Source organism: Lacerta agilis, chromosome 9, assembly GCF_009819535.1.
Source record: "Lacerta agilis isolate rLacAgi1 chromosome 9, rLacAgi1.pri, whole genome shotgun sequence".
Taxonomy (NCBI): Eukaryota; Metazoa; Chordata; class Lepidosauria; order Squamata; family Lacertidae; genus Lacerta; species Lacerta agilis.
This window is the reverse complement of record NC_046320.1, coordinates 72,301,723-72,319,472: the sequence shown is the minus strand read 5'-3', so window position 1 is coordinate 72,319,472 and position 17,750 is coordinate 72,301,723. Positions and strand designations below refer to the sequence as shown.

The 17,750-nt window shown below is 47.7% G+C and overlaps 1 protein-coding gene across 1 annotated transcript in view; it reads right to left on the bottom strand.

Annotated features, from left to right (window-relative positions):
• Positions 1–17,750, bottom strand: part of SIGLEC1 (sialic acid binding Ig like lectin 1) — a 47,469-nt gene that overhangs the window by 19,945 nt on the left and 9,774 nt on the right. The window contains 9 exon segments of the mRNA XM_033159599.1: positions 844–1,146; positions 1,920–2,174; positions 4,806–5,108; positions 9,014–9,268; positions 10,394–10,641; positions 10,643–10,691; positions 12,136–12,150; positions 12,153–12,389; positions 16,158–16,421. Of these exon segments, the coding sequence (XP_033015490.1) occupies positions 844–1,146; positions 1,920–2,174; positions 4,806–5,108; positions 9,014–9,268; positions 10,394–10,641; positions 10,643–10,691; positions 12,136–12,150; positions 12,153–12,389; positions 16,158–16,421 (1,929 nt within the window).

Sequence of the window (17,750 nt, the reverse complement as noted above, 5' to 3'; positions counted from 1 at the left end):
CGTGGGGGCAGGAGGAGGCCGCTGCCGGGGCCGCACGGCTCCCCCCACTTGCTGTGCTCGAAGACTGGGATGGGCGGCCAGCTCACAGCCTGCCCGGGAGAAGCATGGGCGGCAGCGGCTGTGCCGCCGGCGTGCGAGTGCCCACCTGCCCGTGGGGGCGGGTTGGGGAGGGGGCGCCCGGTATGCTGGCGGGCTCGCAGGGGTGGCGCCCCAGCGCGCTGCACCACCAGCCCCAATGGACGAGACGGGGCTAGCTAGCCCGCCCCGCCCAAGCCTGGCCAGCGCCCCCTCCATTTTGGTGCCCTAGGCAATTGCCTAGTTCGCCTAAATGGATGCGCTGGCCCTGGTCTGTCCGTATTAGAGAACAAAGGATGAAGAGAGGAGGAGAAACTTCCTATTGGCACTCAGGATGTTGTGAGGGATGGAAGGGGGAGGATCATAGCTGTCAACTTTTCCCTTTTCTTGCGAGGAATCCTATTCAGAATAAGGGAATTTCCCTTTAAGAAAAGGGAAACGTTGACAGCTATGGGGAGGATCTGGAGTAGCCAACTGCCCTCCTTGTGGAGAGATGTGGATTTTTGCTTGCAACCAGATGACTGAGTAAAAAGGACTGTAAATTAGAAACTGCTCGTTAATTCTTGTCTGTGAAAAAAAAAATCCTTCCAGTAGCACCTTAGATACCAACTGAGTTTGTTCTTGGTATGAGCTTTCGTGTGCATGGACACTTCTTCAGATACTCTTGTCTGCGAAGATATCGAAGGGAGGAGAGGACTCTCCACGCCTAGCAATACAGTGACAACATTGAAATAGACCCACGGCTATGATCAGTCCCACTGCACTCACTCTGCACACGGAGGTACAGCAGCGTGGACGAAGAGCCATAGGCGTTGGTGGCTGTGACGTTGTAGCTGCCTTCGTCCTGCGGCTCGATGCCTCTCATCTCCACCCCCATGGTGTTGGGAGCGGCCGTGATCCTGACCCTCTGGGAGGCTGCGCTGTTTGCTGAGCTGCTGGAAGCCACGACTTCACCCCCTTTATACAGGACCAGTTGGGCTGGAGGGTTGCTGTCCACTGAACAATGGAAGATGGCGACCCGCCCTCTTTCCGTCTCCGCAAAGACTGTCGCCCGAGGCTTCCCTGGGGGGTCTGGAACCAGAGGAGAGACACGTCAGAGCGCAAGACCCAAGCTTTCAACGAACAAAACAGTGCCAATGTGAAATTATACCTATTGCCCCGATTGAGTCGCCTGATAATTGATCAGATAATAGCATTTAATTTATGTGGCGGAAATGTATAACTTTGAATAGAGAGTGTTTGGCTGATAGTATGAATGAATGAATGAATGAATGAATGAATTTATTTTTACGGAATTTATTTTTACGGCGCAGCGCCAGTTGGAAGGGGTGCCGGCCGATCGCGCCCACCATCTTGGGTGGACATGCGCAGTCCACCCAAGATGGCGGGCGCGATCGGCCGGCACCCCTTCCGTGCGGTGCAGCAACCTTTAAGGCTGCAGCACATGAACAGCAGCACAGACGCTGTGCTGCTGTTCGCGCATTGCAGCCTTTTAAAAGAAGAAGAAGAAGAAGAAGAGTTTGGATTTGATATCCCGCTTTTCACTACCCGAAGGAGTCTCAAAGCGGCTAACATTCTCCTTTCCCTTCCTCCCCCACAACAAACACTCTGTGAGGTGAGTGGGGCTGAGAGACTTCAAAGAAGTGTGACTAGCCCAAGGTCACCCAGCAGCTGCATGTGGAGGAGTGCAGACACGAACCCGGTTCCCCAGATTACGAGTCTGTCGCTCTTAACCACTACACCAAACTGGCTCTACACCAAAAGTTGCCGCGCCGTCGATTGCAGGGGTGGGGCCTGCCCCCAGAGTGTCACCCTCCCCAGGGCGGTCCGCCCCTGGCTCTTACACAGCACAGACAAGGTGGCGGTGGTGGAGCTCTTGGTGGCTTTTTCGTTCTCCACTTGGCAGCGATAGATCCCCGAATCGCCTCTGGACACTTGCTGGAACTCCAGGGAATCCCCACGGGCCTCGGGGAGAGGGAGACCATCCCTGTACCAGGTGTAGTTGCTTGAGGTGGTGTTATCGCTGTTCACCTCGCAGGACAGCTGGACCGCCTCACCTTCACGCACCGCTGAGAACGGGGAGATGGTGATTCTCGCAGCTGGAGGACGGTTGGGGGGGAATAAAACGGGGACAGTTGTCAGCTGCCATTCCTGCATTTAGCTGTGGTTCTTGTGTTCTTGAAGTTGGGCACCACCCTGAGATCTTTAGATACAGGTGAAACTCGAAAAATTAGAATATCATGGCAAGGTTCATGACATGCAAAGCGAGATATGTCAAGCGTTTATTTGTTATAATTGTGATGAATATGGCGTACAGCTGATGAGAACCCCAAATTCACAATCTCAACTTTGGGGTTTTCATCAGCTGTGCGCCATAATCATCACAATTATAACAAGCAAAGGCTTGGCATATCTCGCTTTGCATGTCATGAGTCTATCTCATATATTAAACTCCAGTAGCTAATGAAAAGAATTGCTTACATAAATGGACTTTTCCACAATATTCTAATTTTTCGAGTTTCACCTGTATAAACCACAGAAATAACTTATAACAATAACAATTGCAAAACAAAATAAAAATAAAAAATTCCTTCCAGTAGCACCTTGGAGACCAACTAAATTTGTTCTTGGTATGAGCTTTCGTGTGCATGCACACTTCTTCAGATACCTGGCATGTCGCCTTTTCCCCCTTCCAGCGGCTTTTTTTCGGCGGCGGGTGGGCCAGCGAGGAGGTGGTGTCACGCTGGCATGACAGCGCCTCCTCGCTGGCCCACCCCCCACCGAAAAAAAACCACTGGGGGGGGGGGAAGGAAGCAGATCAGGCGCATTCAAGCGCCTGCTCTGCTTCTCTTTTTCCCCTTTCCGCCGCTTTTTTTCGGCGGGGGGGGGGGGTGGGCCAGTGAGGGGGGTGTCACGCTTGTCACTGGCATGACACCCCCTCCTCGCTGGCCCATCCCCCGCTGAAAAAAAGCTGCGGAAAGGGGGAAATTCCCCCTTTCTGCATCCACATGCGTTGTGACATCACGATGACGTCATGACGCACGCGTCGTGCCCCTCCCCCAGGGGGGTGCCTCTGCGCCGCCGCCCCCCCCAGCAGCGCAGAGGCTTGCTACGCCACTGTGCTGTAGAATATCTGCTCTAGCAGGCAACAGCAAAAAATTCCCGTCTCTTCTTTCAGGCAGAGGAACAGCACTGTGACTGTTAAGAAACATGGCTAGTTAGTTCCATAGACTTGCAGTTTTAGCCAGGGCCGGATTTAGGTTTGATGCGGCCCTAAGGAGCTACTGAAGGTAACGGGGCCCTTTATATGTCCAGCTGTCCTTTGTCAACAACAAATTGTCGCTGTTTTTTTCTGTTTAATATATGCTATATAGAAATTTATGGACCTAAGAGGTATCTAAAGCCATTTGCACATTACAAAATATGTATTTTATCAAAGTAATTGTTGAACTGAAATACAATTAAGAAGAAGTATATTAATAGAGAAATACAACTAAGAAGAAGTATATTAATAGTGAAATACAATTAAGTATATTAATATAATTAATAAATATATTAATTATTAATAATTATTAAGCTGTAAGTGTATGTAGGTTTTATTTTATTTGTTTTTTATCTTATATTTTGGAAATGTACGTCCAGTTTTTTTTTACTTTAAATTTTTTTGGGGCCCCCAAGAGAGTGGGGCCCCAAGCTATAGCATGTTTAGCATATATGTAAATCTGGCACTGGTTTTTGGCACTCCCAAGGATCATTTCATCCAACCCTCCTGCAATGCAGGAATCACAGCTAAAGAATCCTTGAAAGGTGGCCATCCAACCTCAGTCCAAAAACCTACAAATGATGGTCAGGGAAAAAGAGGAGATTGTGAGACGGACGTAAATGAAAGTCCTATTTCAGAATATTAGATGGGACAAAGCAAAGGCAGGGGCATAGCAAGGTAAATTGGTACCCGGGGGCAAAAAAAATTTTGTCAACCCCCCCCCCCCCGCCCAAGGCATGGGAAGGTCAGGTGGTACCCAGTGTGGAAAATTTCTTGTCAACCCCCCCATTGATTCCCCCCCCGCAAAAAAATTGTTTTACGTTATTTCATATTTTCTTACAAAGGAATAATAACAAGTAATAAAAAAACACCTTTTTTTATATCCCACTTTCCCCGGCCGAAGTCGGGCTCAGGGTGGCTAACATCAGATACATAACATTGGTATAAAATCAAACAATAATTAAATTACCTCCTAAAAACATATCAGAATCAAATTAAAGTCTAATTAGATGGCTTTCCACAGGGTTAGGGTTGGGAACAGTAAGTGCTCCACTGAACTGAAATTTCAGCCTTCACGACATAGGAAAACAGCCAAGTGAACAGCTATTTTGGTGGAGGAGGATAAAGATATTAACCGATATGCATGAAATTTCATATATAGCTATATAATCCCTAGTAAAGTAAGATAAGACCTTCGGAGCAGGCATTAAAAAAAAATTCAAAAAAATTCAAAAAAAAATTTGTTCCTTGATAATTTGTCACCCCCTCCATTATGGAACCCTGGGCGGCCTGCCCCCCGCCCCCCCCTTGCTACGCCCCTGGCAAAGGTACTGTTGCCACTTAAGGATGGCAGGTAGGAAGGAAGGAATATCAGGGTCTGGATGTAATATAAAGCCTAACCTCCATATTTCTGGGGGGGACGTTTTTGACAACTGGACCACTAGCTTCTCAAACGTCTGTGACTTACTTTCCGCCGTGAAGTCCATGGAGGCCGTGGATTGCCCATAGCGGTTCTGGGCAGAACACAGGTACTCTCCTTCATCTTCCAGCCTCACGCCCTTGATGGTCACCTTCAGTGTGTTGTGCGACTGGATCACGCTCACTCTTGGGTCGGCGGAGGAGTGGGCCATGCTGGTGGACCCGATGAGCGTGTCGCCCTTGTGCAGAGCGATCTCGGAGGCTGGTTCGCTGTCAACTGTGCATTGGATGACGCCGAGGTTTCCTCCTCGTGTTTCCAGGAAGGACCTCAGCACAGGCTGCTTGGGCGGATCTTTGGAGTGGGAAACAATCCGTTAGGACAATGTAAGGGGAGTCTGCTGGATGAGGCCAGTGGCCCAGCTGGTCCACAGGCGGAATTTGAGCACAAAGGTGAGCACAAGTTGAGCACAAGACTGAAATTCCCAGGTTTAAAAAAAGGTTATTTATGTATGCTACTACTGCGGCCCGTTTTTTGTTAGCCTCAAAATGGAAAATGAGTGAGATTCCCAACCAAAGAAGAATGGCAACTTAAGTTGACAGAATATGCACAACTCGCAGACTTAACATATAGAATAAGAGAACAAGAAGAACATACCGTATTTTTCGCTCCATAAGACGCACTTTTTTCCTCCTAAAAAGTAAGGGGAAATATCTGTGCGTCTTATGGAGTGAATGGTGGTCCCTGGAGCTGAATTCCCCAGGAGCCAAAAGAGGATCATGCTTTTTATTTTACAAAGAGAAAAGGGGGTGTTGAAAGGATCCCGCTCAGCAGCTGATCAGCAAGAGATTGGGAGAGAGATGAGAGTCCCGCTCCCTTTCAGCCCCGCCCTCCTTTGCTGAATGTGCTGCAGAGGGAGGTTGTTTGTTTCCCCAGCGACATGTGACTGGCTGATTAGATTATCTTTCTGGAAACTGTAGAAAAGGCTCCCTTTCCTTTAGAAGCTGCAGAAATGTGAGTTGAACCCCATAAAAACAGAACTTTTCCTCTTTGCTTTTCCCCCTTTGCAAAAGGAGCTTTGCTTTTTCCCCCTTTGCAAAAAAAGTGCAAAACTTTTAGCTGATTCTCAAAAAACAGGGTTTTTCCCTTTGCAAAAAAGCTGCAAAACTTTTAGCTGATCCTAAAAAAACAGGGCTTTTCCCTTTGCAAAAAAGCTGCAAAACTTTTAGCTGATCCTCAAAAAAGGGCTTTTAGAGTAGGAAAACCAAATTTTTTTTTCTTGTTTCCTCCTCTAAAAACGAGGTGCGCCCTATGGTCCGGTGCGCCCTATGGGGCGAAAAATACGGTACGTTTAAAGAAGATTGGTTTACTGAATATATGGGAAATAATTGTGTACAGCTGAAAACACTGGCAGCATTAAGATAAATTCTAGAGGGTAAACAAGTTTTGAATGGTATAGTTTCTGTAAAGATGCAGGGATTTATGATATGTAAAATGAACCATGGAAAGAGAAGCAGGGAAGTCATGGATATTTTAAGGGTGTAAAATGAGTATTTGAAATTGTAAAACAGAAAATGTAATTTTTTAAAAAAATTATTTTTTAAAGTGTCAGGCTCGACCAACTAAGTGAGTGTTCTCACTTATGCACATAACCCTTCTTCACATAAACTCACATAAACCCCTCCGTACATGCACTCCAGTTGGGCTTAGGACTGCATATTGGGCACCCCTGTTGCATGACTTAAACAAGTCACCGGATCTGGGAGGCATCTAATCACATAATTTAGGGGGAAGTGTAGGGAAAAGACATTAGCGGGGACATGATAAAGGTGTTTATCATTACAGAGAAACTAGGTAGAGGAGGGTTTCTGCCCTCCCTCTCTCGTATTACCGTAACTTGGGTTCATTCCATGAAATTTGTTGGTGACGCATTCGGAACAGCAAAAGGAATACCTCTTCACACAATAAACATACACGTATGGAATCTGATGCTACGAGAAGCCAAAGCTTTTGAAAATAAAGCCAGCACTCCAAACTACACTTTGGCCTCCAAGGCTGAGACCCCCTGATGCTCTGACAAGCCTTGCCTCTGAAAGGCACATGCGCACACATGTTCGGGGGGGGGGCACATGGAGAACAGGGGTCTCCTGCTCTGATTTCGATTTAAAAATTGTAAAACAGAAAACTTAACAAAATTATGTTCTGTCGGAATTTGAGCGTAGGTATACACCAGGGGTGGCCAACTCCCAAGAGACTGAGATCCACTCACAGAGTTAAAAACTGGCAGTGATCTACCCCCTTTTGGGGGTTCAGTTTAGGAAGGAGGAAGGCCCATTTTGGGGGGGTTCGGGTCAAAGTTGTTGAGTTTTTTCAGGGAGGAGGTAAAATGTTGAGCTTTTTTAGGGAGCCACAGTTGTTCAGCTTCTTTGGGGGGAGCCAATGATCTACCAGTGATCCACTGCAGACGTCCAGTGATCTACTGGTAGATCACGATCTACCTGTTGGACATGCCTGGTATACACTTTCCTGCTCATACCGAAGCCTCCCAGATGTGCCTTGTAGACGTTTGTGGTCAAATGAAATGGTAAACAAGAATTGGTTGCCAACAGAGGCACCAAGAGGGATCGGTCAAGGGTATCTATAATGAAAAGATGCTGTGCTTCTGGTGTTGCAAATTTATTCTTCATCTTGGAGCTATCTGGCTTAAAAGGCACAAGGCATGGCCATGGTATAGCATGGTATAGCCACAAGCCACATTGGTGGTGCTCAGAAGCTCTCTGCCTCCGTTCTCTTGTGCAAGTGCACCTGAAATGAACAGGAGCTTTGCAAGACTCTCACCTATCACCACCAGCCTCACAAGGTCTTCCCTACACTACACCTAGCTGCAACCACGTCACTTTGAAGTTGCCGTGGACCTGAGAGAACCCTCAAAGCCAGAATTCCCAAAAACACATTCATCTCCCCACCGCTGAGGTCCATAGAAGAGGAAATCCAACCACACCCTAGACTCATAGACAGTGGGTTGTATTCCACTAATGTTTACGCAGAGTAGACCGTGAAAATTAACAGCCACCACTAACGTAGGTGCATTAATTTCAATGGGTCTACTCTGAGTAACCTCCTGGCAAATAGAAGGGGAAGAAATGGAGGCAGTGAGAGATTTCACTTTCTGGGTTCCATGATCACTGCAGATGGTGACAGCAGTCACGAATTAGAAGACGCCTGCTTCTTGGGAGAAAAGCATGACAAACCTAGACAGCATCTTAAAAAGCAAAGACATCACCTGCCGACAAAGGTCCGTATAGTTAAAGCTATGGTTTTCCCAGTAGTAATGTATGGAAGTGAGAGCTGGACCAACAAGAAGGCTGATCGCCCGAAGAAGTGATGCTTTTGAATATGGTGCTGGAGGAGACTCTTGAGAGTCCCATGGACTGCAAGAAGATCAAACCTATCCATTCTCAAGAATCAGCCCTGAGTGCTCACTAGAAGGACAGATCCTGAAGCTGAGGCTCCAGTACTTTGGCACCTCATGAGAAGAGAAGACTCCCTAGAAAAGACCCTGATGTTGGAGGGCACAAGGAGAAGGGGCGACAGAGGATGAGATGGCTGGACAGTGTTCTCGAAGTGACTGGCATGCGTTTGGCCCAAACTGCGAGAGGCAGTGAAGGATAGGCGTGCTCTGGTCCATGGGGTCACGAAGAGTCGGACACAACTGAACGACTGAACAACAACAACTCTGAGTAAACAGTTGAATACAGGGTGGCCTAAACGTAGGTATACTTTTAATAAATAAAAGGATTATTTTTCTTTACTATTATTGTGAATGATGAGAACTTGAATCAATAACAAAGAAAGTGGATTCTAAGCAGAAAATACTGTACCTACTTCTGGGCCACCCTGTATGGATGTCTGTGACCCTCTAGACCAGGGCTTAGGGAACGTCAGGCCTGCAGGCCAAATGTTGCCTGCCATGTCTCTCTCAATGGTCCTCAGAAGGCTTCCCAGGCCATAGGATCATAGAATTGTGGAATAAGGACCCCCATCTCATCCAACCCCCAGCAATGCAGGAATCAACCATGACCCTTTCCTAGTGTCACATCATTGCTCCACCCACCTTTGCCTCTAGCCCCACCCACCATTGACATGCGGGCCCTATAGGGTTCCCATAAGGCAATGTGGCCCTTGGGTCCCCTACCCCTGCTTCTAGACCGCTATGGCTCCAGCCACGGTTTACGAGATAGGTCGGATCGGCTACTCACACAAGACGCGCAGGGTGATGGCTGGCGATGTGCTGCTCCCTTTCTCGTTCCGAGCAACGCAGTGGAATGTTCCTGCGTCACCGCTGGCCAACGCTGGGAAGACCAAGGAGCTCTCCACCCCCTCCTGCAGCCACTTGGCATTCTTGTACCACGCGTACGTGGACCCATCTCCAGGCTCCAAGGCGGACATGCAGGTCAGGGTAACTCGCTCGCCTTCGGGTAACTCTTGGGAAGGGCTGGCCACCACCCTAGCAGCTGGGAGAAGAGCAAACAGAGACTGCTGATCATAGAATCATAGACATGTGGAGCTGGAAGGGACCCCGAGGGTCATCTAGTCCAACCCCCGTGCTGTGCAGGAACCAGACCCAACTGGGTGAGTGGTGTTGACCAAACAAAGCTAGAAGGGCAAGCCCAAATCAAGTGGAGATACAAAGTGGTTTCATACTGAGCCGAATCACTGGACTTTGCGGCCAGGGAGAGCTGTAACAGACTCTGGTGGCCTCACTCTACTCTGCCTAACTGGAGATGCTATGTTTTGCAATATAAAAACACAAAATGAATAACCTAACAATATAAGAACAATAGGGATGCGGGTGCCGCTGTGGTCTGAACCACTGAGCCTAGGGCTTGCCGATCAAAGGTCGTGTGTTCGAATCCCGCGATGGGGTGAGCTCCCATTGCTCGGTCCCGGCTCCTGCCCACCTAGCAGTTCGAAAGCACGTCAAAGTGCAAGTAGATAAATAGGTACCGCTCCGGCAGGAAGGTAACGGCGTTTCCGTGCCTGCTCTGGTCCGCCAGAAGCGGTTAGTCATGCTGGCCACATGACCCGGAAGCTGTATGCCGGCTCCCTCGGCCAGTAAAGCAAGATGAGTGCCGCAACCCCAGAGTCGTCTGTGACTGGACCTAACGGTCAGGGGTCCCTTTACCTTTATAAAGAACAATACCCCACCACACATTTACAAGGCCATAGATTGCTGAAGAGCCAAAAAGGCTTGGTTGATGAAGAATGTTTCTTTCCTGGCACCTAAAGATATGTAACGAAGGCGCCAGGTGAGCCTCCCTGGGGAGAGCATTCCACCATTGGGGGAGCCACTACAGAAAAGGCCCTGTTCTCGTGCTGCCACCCTCTGGACCTTTCGCAGAGCAGACACCCAAAGAAGGGCCTCAGAGGATGATCGCAGGGTCCTTGAGGTATTGCAGCCCTGAGCCACTTAAGCTTTCACAGGTCAAAACCAGCACTTTGAATTGGACCCAGAAACTAACTGGCAGCCAGGATTGGATTATATGCTCAAACCGACTTGAGCAACCTGGCCGGCCGAATTCTGCACCAGCTGAAGTTTCAGAGGCAGCCACACACATCACCCACTGCCATAATCTTACTCTGAGCACCGAAGAATCTCGCAGTGGTGGCGTTCCCATATGCGTTGGACGCCACACACCGGTATTCGCCCTCGTCTTCTGGAACGACCCTCTGGATTTCCAGCTTCAAAGAGTTGCGTGTGGTGCTGATGCTGATCCGCTGGCTGGGAGCCGAGTGCGAGCTGGTGGTCGCGATCAGCCGCTTGTCCCGGAAAAGGCTGAGGGCAGACTGGGGGTTGCTGTCGACGGTGCAGTAGATGATGGCCATGCCCTTCTTGGGTCTCCTGGAGCAAGGAGAGGGAGGGGGCCCTCGGAGGGTCTGTGCAGGGAAACAAGATCATTGCATGCACATCTTAGGAGTAGGTACATTTCCAGGTTCATAGAAGGGACTTCCTTCCAACTGAACAGAAGCGCTGCGATTGCAAATTAGGACGGACAAATCGGCCGCTTTCGGTTTCTCTCGGGGTTTCTTTCTCCCTTCTGAAATTCAGTTCTCCACATTTCCGTGATTGCGCTTGCAAAATATTGCACGGTGCGTGTGCATTTCTCCTAGCACGTATATCCTAGCATGCCATTTTCTCTAACATAATGCCATTTTTGTATGTCTTTTTCCCACTAACATATGCATGGCTGTGAACACTCTCTACTAAGTATGCACTTTGGTTGGGAGCTGCTCCGCAAAATTCAAGGAAGTGAGAATTTCAAAGGAGAGTTGCGTTTCAGTTTGCATATTTCCCCAGGAAGTACAAGTTAGGTAAGTTTGCATTTAAATGAGGAGTGAATTTCTACTTTACTCCCTCCCTGGGGAGAGCATTCCATCAGTGGGAGCCACTATAGAAAAGGCCCTGTTCGTCGTCGTGAGGATAAAATAGGGAGGAAGAGAACCAGGGACGCCACCTTGAGCTCCTTGGAGGAAAGGTGGGATAGGAATGTAATAATTTTTTTTTAATGAATCTTTTAAAGAAATTAAAGGATACACTAAAGCAAGGCAGCATGTTGATTGCTTCAGAACTATTATTTCTATCCATATAGAATTTCAGCCAATTTGTTCAGCAACCAATCAAGTAAAACCTGATGGTTTTGTGAATCAGTTCCGTTTTTTTCATGGGAGGGGGACATCTGTAAGCAACTGTTTCATTTAATGCAGGGATTTTGCTACAGGCTGAAAACACTCCTATCCACTGTTGGAAAGGTTCAGATACAGCAGGAGTGGGGAATAATAATAATAATAATAATAATAATAATAATAATAATAATATTTTACTATTATACCCTGCTCATCTGGCTGGGTCTCCCCAGCTACTCTGGGCTGCTTCCAACAGAATATAAAAAACATGATAAAATCAAATATTAAAAGCTTCCCTAAACAGGGCCGCTTTCAGATGTCTTCTAAAAGTCAGGTAGTTGTTTATTTCCTTGACATCTGATGGGAAGGCGCCACCACCAAGAAGGCCCTCTGCCCGGTTCCCTGTAACCTCACTTCTCGCAGGGAGGGAACCGCCAGAAGGCCCTCGGAGCTGGACCTCAGTGTTGGGGCTGAACGATGGGGGTGGAGACACTCCTTCAGGTCTACTTTACATATATCTGTAGATGCCCCCAGATGCTGAGACACAACTCCCATATTTGCTGACCATTAACCATGCTGGCTGGGGCTGATAATGTGGGTTGGAATCCAGCAACCCCTGAGAAACCACAGGTTCCCTGTCCCTGATACGAAGTGTGCTCTGAACATGAAACGCAAGAGGAAATGTCAGGAAACTCACAGAAGACGCTCAGGCCATGGCTTGGGACATCTCACTCCCTTTGTCATTCTGCACCTTGCAGGTGTAATAGCCAGTGTCTACCACCGAAACCTCATGGAAGACCAGGATCCGGGCGCTGCCTTCCTTGATCCAGATGTTATTCTTGTACCAGCTGTAGTGGATCTCCTGCTTGTCTTCTCCAGGGACGTCGCAGGTCAGCGTGACTGTTTCTCCTTCCCTCACACTGGAAGAAGGGCTGATGGACAGCACAGCAGCTGGGATATTAAGGGAGAAGGAACCGTGAGGAAAAAACAGTTTCGGTAATGCCATACTTAGAATGACCCCGGAATATGGCAATACAACCTGCGGTTTTATAAGAGTATATATTTAAAGCAGACAAATAAATGAGTAAGTTAAGTTAATTTGGAATATGCAGAAAATATATTTTAAAAAAGGAACTGCAGAACGAGGGGGGAGGGAGTCGGGTTTCGAAATGTTGAAATGATTGTGAAGTTATTGAAATATATAAAATTGAAAATCATAAATGAAAATGGAATGACCCCGGAATTAATGGCACTGGTCACACTGTTGAAGATTCTACTTGTGAGTAGGAGACCCCAACACACACTTCCCCTCCTTTACTGGGTGACACGCCTAGTCAAGGGACAGCAAAGAGCTTTGTCGCTCTATTTAACCATGTCCTATTCAAAATGAGGTCATTTGGGCAGATTAAATAACCTTTTCCCTGGATTTGGTTTGGTTCCTCATGCAAACCATCTTGGAAAAGGTTCCACTTCCACCTCCAAGCCCAGTCTGCCTGGGGAGAGTCTAGGTAGAATCATAGAATCCTAGAGTTGGAAGAGACCACAAGGGCCATCCAGTCCAACCCCCTGCCAAGCAGGAAACACCATCAAAGCATTCCTGACAGATGGCTGTCAAGCCTCCGCTTAAAGACCTCCAAAGAAGGAGACTCCACCACACTCCTTGGCAGCAAATTCCACTGTCAAACAGCTCTTACTGTCAGGAAGTTCTTCCTAATGTTTAGGTGGAATCTTCTTTCTTGTAGTTTGAATCCATTGCCCCGTGTCCGCTTCTCTGGAGCAGCAGAAAACAACCTTTCACCCTCTTCTATATGACATCCTTTTATATTTGAACATGGCTATCATATCACCCCTTAACCTTCTCTTCTCCAGGCTAAACATACCCAGCTCCCTAAGCCGTTCCTCATAAGGCATCGTTTCCAGGCCTTGGACCATTTTGGTTACCCTCCTCTGGACACGTTCCAGCTTGTCCGTATCCTTCTTGAACTGTGGTGCCCAGAACTGGACACAGTATTCGAGGTTAGGTTTGCCCAGAGCGGAATACAGTGGCACTATTACTTCCCTTGATCTAGATGCTATACTCCTATTGATGCAGCCCAGAATTGCATTGGCTTTTTTAGCTGCTGCATCACACTGTTGACTCATGTCAAGTTTGTGGTCTACCAAGACTCCTAGATCCTTTTCACATGTACTGCTCTCAAGCCAGGTGTCACCCATCCTGTATTTGTGCCTTTCATTTTTTTTTGCCCAAGTGTAGTACTTTACATTTCTCCTTGTTAAAATTCATCTTGTTTGCTTTGGCCCAGTTGTCTAATCTGTTAAGGTCATTTTGAAGTGTGATCCTGTCCTCTGGGGTATCAGCCACCCCTCCCAATTTGGTGCCAAATTGCAGGAGCAGGAGAGGACCCCTCCCACCACAAGGAACAGGACAAAAGGCCATGTTTGGTGCAACCCAAAGTAATGAAGAAAATCTAAACAGGAAACCATCTTTGCCAGCCAACCAGGTGCCCTCCAGATCTTTGGGGACTACAATTCCCATCAACCACAGCCAGAACTCTACCGCACCAGGTTTTCCAACTGGCAGGAGATTGGCAAAGGCTATCTTTGGGCAAAAAGTGTTGCTGCCAAGCATATTTACTTAACAGAAAAGAAAGGGGTGGTTTTTAATCAGTACCGTGACAGCATCTGTGGGGAGGAGCAACTGCCAAGAAAGAACAGCTCAAAACCGACTTGACTTCCCAGCAGCAGGGTCACAGCTGCATGCCAGGGTGGTCTGGGGGTGGGGCAGTTTGGGCACACCCGTGGGAGTGCTGTATCGGCTCCATAGGCGCAGCCTCTGCCCCTGGTCCTCGGTCCCTATACACCCAAGTTTGCCCATACTTGGTTCAGCTACTTGGCAGCGATGCTGCAGCAGGGAGGTCAGGTCTGCAGAATGGGCCGTCCTCACTGCCTACTCCTGCATTGGGAGGGGAAGTTTTAGTCTTCCATCTTAATTTATTTTTAATTGGAGCCCACTGGTCCAAAAATTCTCTGGACTTCCAGTTGACATCCAGCTTACCCTTTTACTCCAGGATTCTAACCCAACAGTAACCTTGCAAGTGGCAAGGTATCTGACTTCGGTTCTGAACCATAAGAGGCGAAATGGCCTATTACAGGAATCCTAATGGTTCTTTTCCAACCCTTTTGGGCTTATAACTCCTGATAGTATCATAGGTTGAATTTATATTTATTTCTTCTGATTGTAAAATTTTATGTTATTATTTCTATTTTAATGTCATTATTTTAGCTGTTTTTGCATGGATTGTAAGGCAGGTATGATTTGCATGTCTATTTATGTATGAGCTTATAGTTGCAATAAAGTTTTATTATTATTATTATTATATTATTATATTATTATTATTATTTGATTTAAATTTGTATACAGCCCTGGATCTCGGGGTAGTTCACAACATATCATGGCGGTTCAGTTGCAATTGCAACGAAAAACCGCCCCTCTCCATTCAGCAATTGGAGACCAATAAAATGCCCCATGCCCCATGGTCCTAAGAACATAAGACAGGCTGAGTCAGGCCATTGGCCCATTCAGTCCACCATCCTCTTCTCTCAATGTAGAGAAACTCAGCAAGAGCATCCATGCAGTGGTGTAGCTAGGTGGGGGCGGTGCGCCCCGGGCTCCAATGGAGGGGGGGTGACACTCAGCGCACCCCCCACCCCACCCCGCGACGCCCAAGCTGAGCCCCACCGGCGGGCCCCAAGCAAGCCGCGGAGCGAGGCAGCCTTGCCCCACAGCCTGCTCGCAAACCTGCTCAGCGGTGCGGCACACATGCGCCATGCACCCTTCACAGCGCATGCGCCGCTGCGTAAGGCACACGCGCGCGTCGGCAGGCCCCTTGTTTGCCGCCCCGGGTGACCAAGCGGCTTCCTCCGCCACTGCAACCATGACAGATGGCCATCCAACCTCTGCTTAAAAATCTCCAAGGAAGGACAGTCCACAACCTCCTGAGGGAGCCCATTCCACTGTTTTGGCTCAACAAATGCCAATCAGTCCTATTTGATGGGGGAAATGGAAAATCATGGGTGAATAAACATCTCTCTCTCTCTCTCTCTCTCTCTCTCACACACACACACACACACTCTTACAAGACACTAAAATCTGCCACAGCACTGAATTACTGGAGACGATCGGATAGATGTTTGTGGATGGTGAATGGACAATATTGCTACCCATCCTGCTGTTCTCCAGATGTTGTGGGACTCGAATTCTCATCACCCCAGCCCAGTGCCCATCCTGGCTGAGGCGGATGGAAGTTGTAGTCTGAAACACCGACAGGCTGGTGTGGCAGATTCTACTTAAACCTTGTGGCACATTTGTAATGATTTGTAAGATTCAGCTTATTTGTCTTTAGCCACATGCAGATCTCCATCTGCGTGGGTGCCATTCAAAACTCCCAAATAATTTCAGACATAAGCAAGAGAATAAGCAGAGGCCATATGGGATGGAGCCCACTTGCACACCATCTGCTTAATCTCCTGGTTCCAGATCACACCTGCACCACTTAAAGCAAAGAATCCTTGTTAAGAGATTCTGGGAACCGTAGCTCTTTAAGGTGCAAACTACGTTTCCCACAATTCTTTGCTTTCAATGAAGATGCATGTAACCGGCTCAGAAATGGATAAACACCTACACAGATACACACCAAAGTCCCTCTCCTTGGTACTCACAGAAAACATAGAGGGTTACCCCTTCGGCCACCCCGGTGCCCGCAGAGTTTTCTGCCTCACAGTGGTACAGGCCGTAATCCTCACGGGCAGCGCTGCCGATGGTTTTAAGTGGCTCACTTCCGCAGGAGACGCCGTCTTTGAACCACCTGTAGGCGGTGACTTCGGGGTTACTGCTGTCCACGGTGCATGTCAGGGATGCCTGGTCGCCCACTCGGATGTTCTTGGAGGATGGGTTGAGGGACACTTTCACGCCTTTGGGGGGATCTAAGAGCAAGCGGAAGACGTTCGGACAAAGAACAGGAACGGCGTTGGCTGCTGAGCGCAGCATCCATTTCCTCGAGCACTGCAATCCCTCCAGCTGCATCCATCATAGGGGAAGGAAGGCTGTCTTTTCGTAAGAACTTAAGAAGCAAGAAGAGGCCTGCTGGGTCAGGCCAACAGCATATCTAGTCCAACATCCTGTTCTCACTGTGGCTGACCACTGTGGAGCAGGATTCGAACACAAGAACAACCTTTCCCCCTTCTGTGGCTTCCAAGAACTGGGATTCAGAAGCATTGCAGTCTTCAAGTAGCCACCAAGTCTCCTCCTCCATGAATTTGCCTAACCCTCTTTTAAAGCTGTATAGGTAATAATCATAATAATTACCTGAAGAAGTGTGCATGCTCACGAAAGCTCATACCAAGAACAAACTTAGTTGGTCTCTAAGGTGCTACTGGAAGGAATTTTTTATTTTATTTTGTAGTAGTAATAATAATAATATAATAATATAATAATAATAATAATAATAAATTTATTATTTGTACCCTGCCCATCTGACTGGGTTTCCCCGGCCACTCTGGGTGGCTTCCATCAAATATTAAAATACATTTAAAATATCACAGATTAAAAACTTCCCTAAACAGGGCTGCCTTCAGGTATTTTCTGAATGTTAGGTAGTTGTTTATTCCCTAGACCTCTGATGGGAGGGCATTCCACAGGGCGGGCGCCACCACCGAGAAGGCCCTCTGCCTGGTTCCCTGTAGCTTCACTTCTTGCAGTGAGGGAACCGACAGAAGGCACCCGGAGCTGGACCTTAGTGTCTGGCCAGAATGATGGGGGTGGAGACACTCCTTCAGGTATACTGGACTGAGGCTATTTAGGGCTGTGCTCCCCAATCTTTTCATCACCGCGGACCGGTCAACGTTTGATAATTTTACCACGGCCCGCTGAGGGGGGGGGAACGTTAATTGTTTATATTTTAGATTGTTTTGATTTAATAATTTTAATTTAATTGTATTTAAACATGCCTTCAAAATAAAATACAGTTACACCCGGTTAACCTCTCGCCCATGGAATGTCGCACAAACCCGAGAGAAATACACCACAGTAAATAAAATGGAAATAATTTAATGTTCCTTGGGCAGCCCGGTACCATTTGATCCACAGACCGGTACCGGTCCGTGGCCCAGGGGTTGAGGACCACTGGTTTAGGGCTTTCAAAGTCAGCACCAACAGAAATGTACTGGGAGCCAAGGTTGGCAGCCATCACTGTCTTTTCATTATTAGGGTGCTCTATTATTATTATTATTATTATTATTATTATTATTATTATT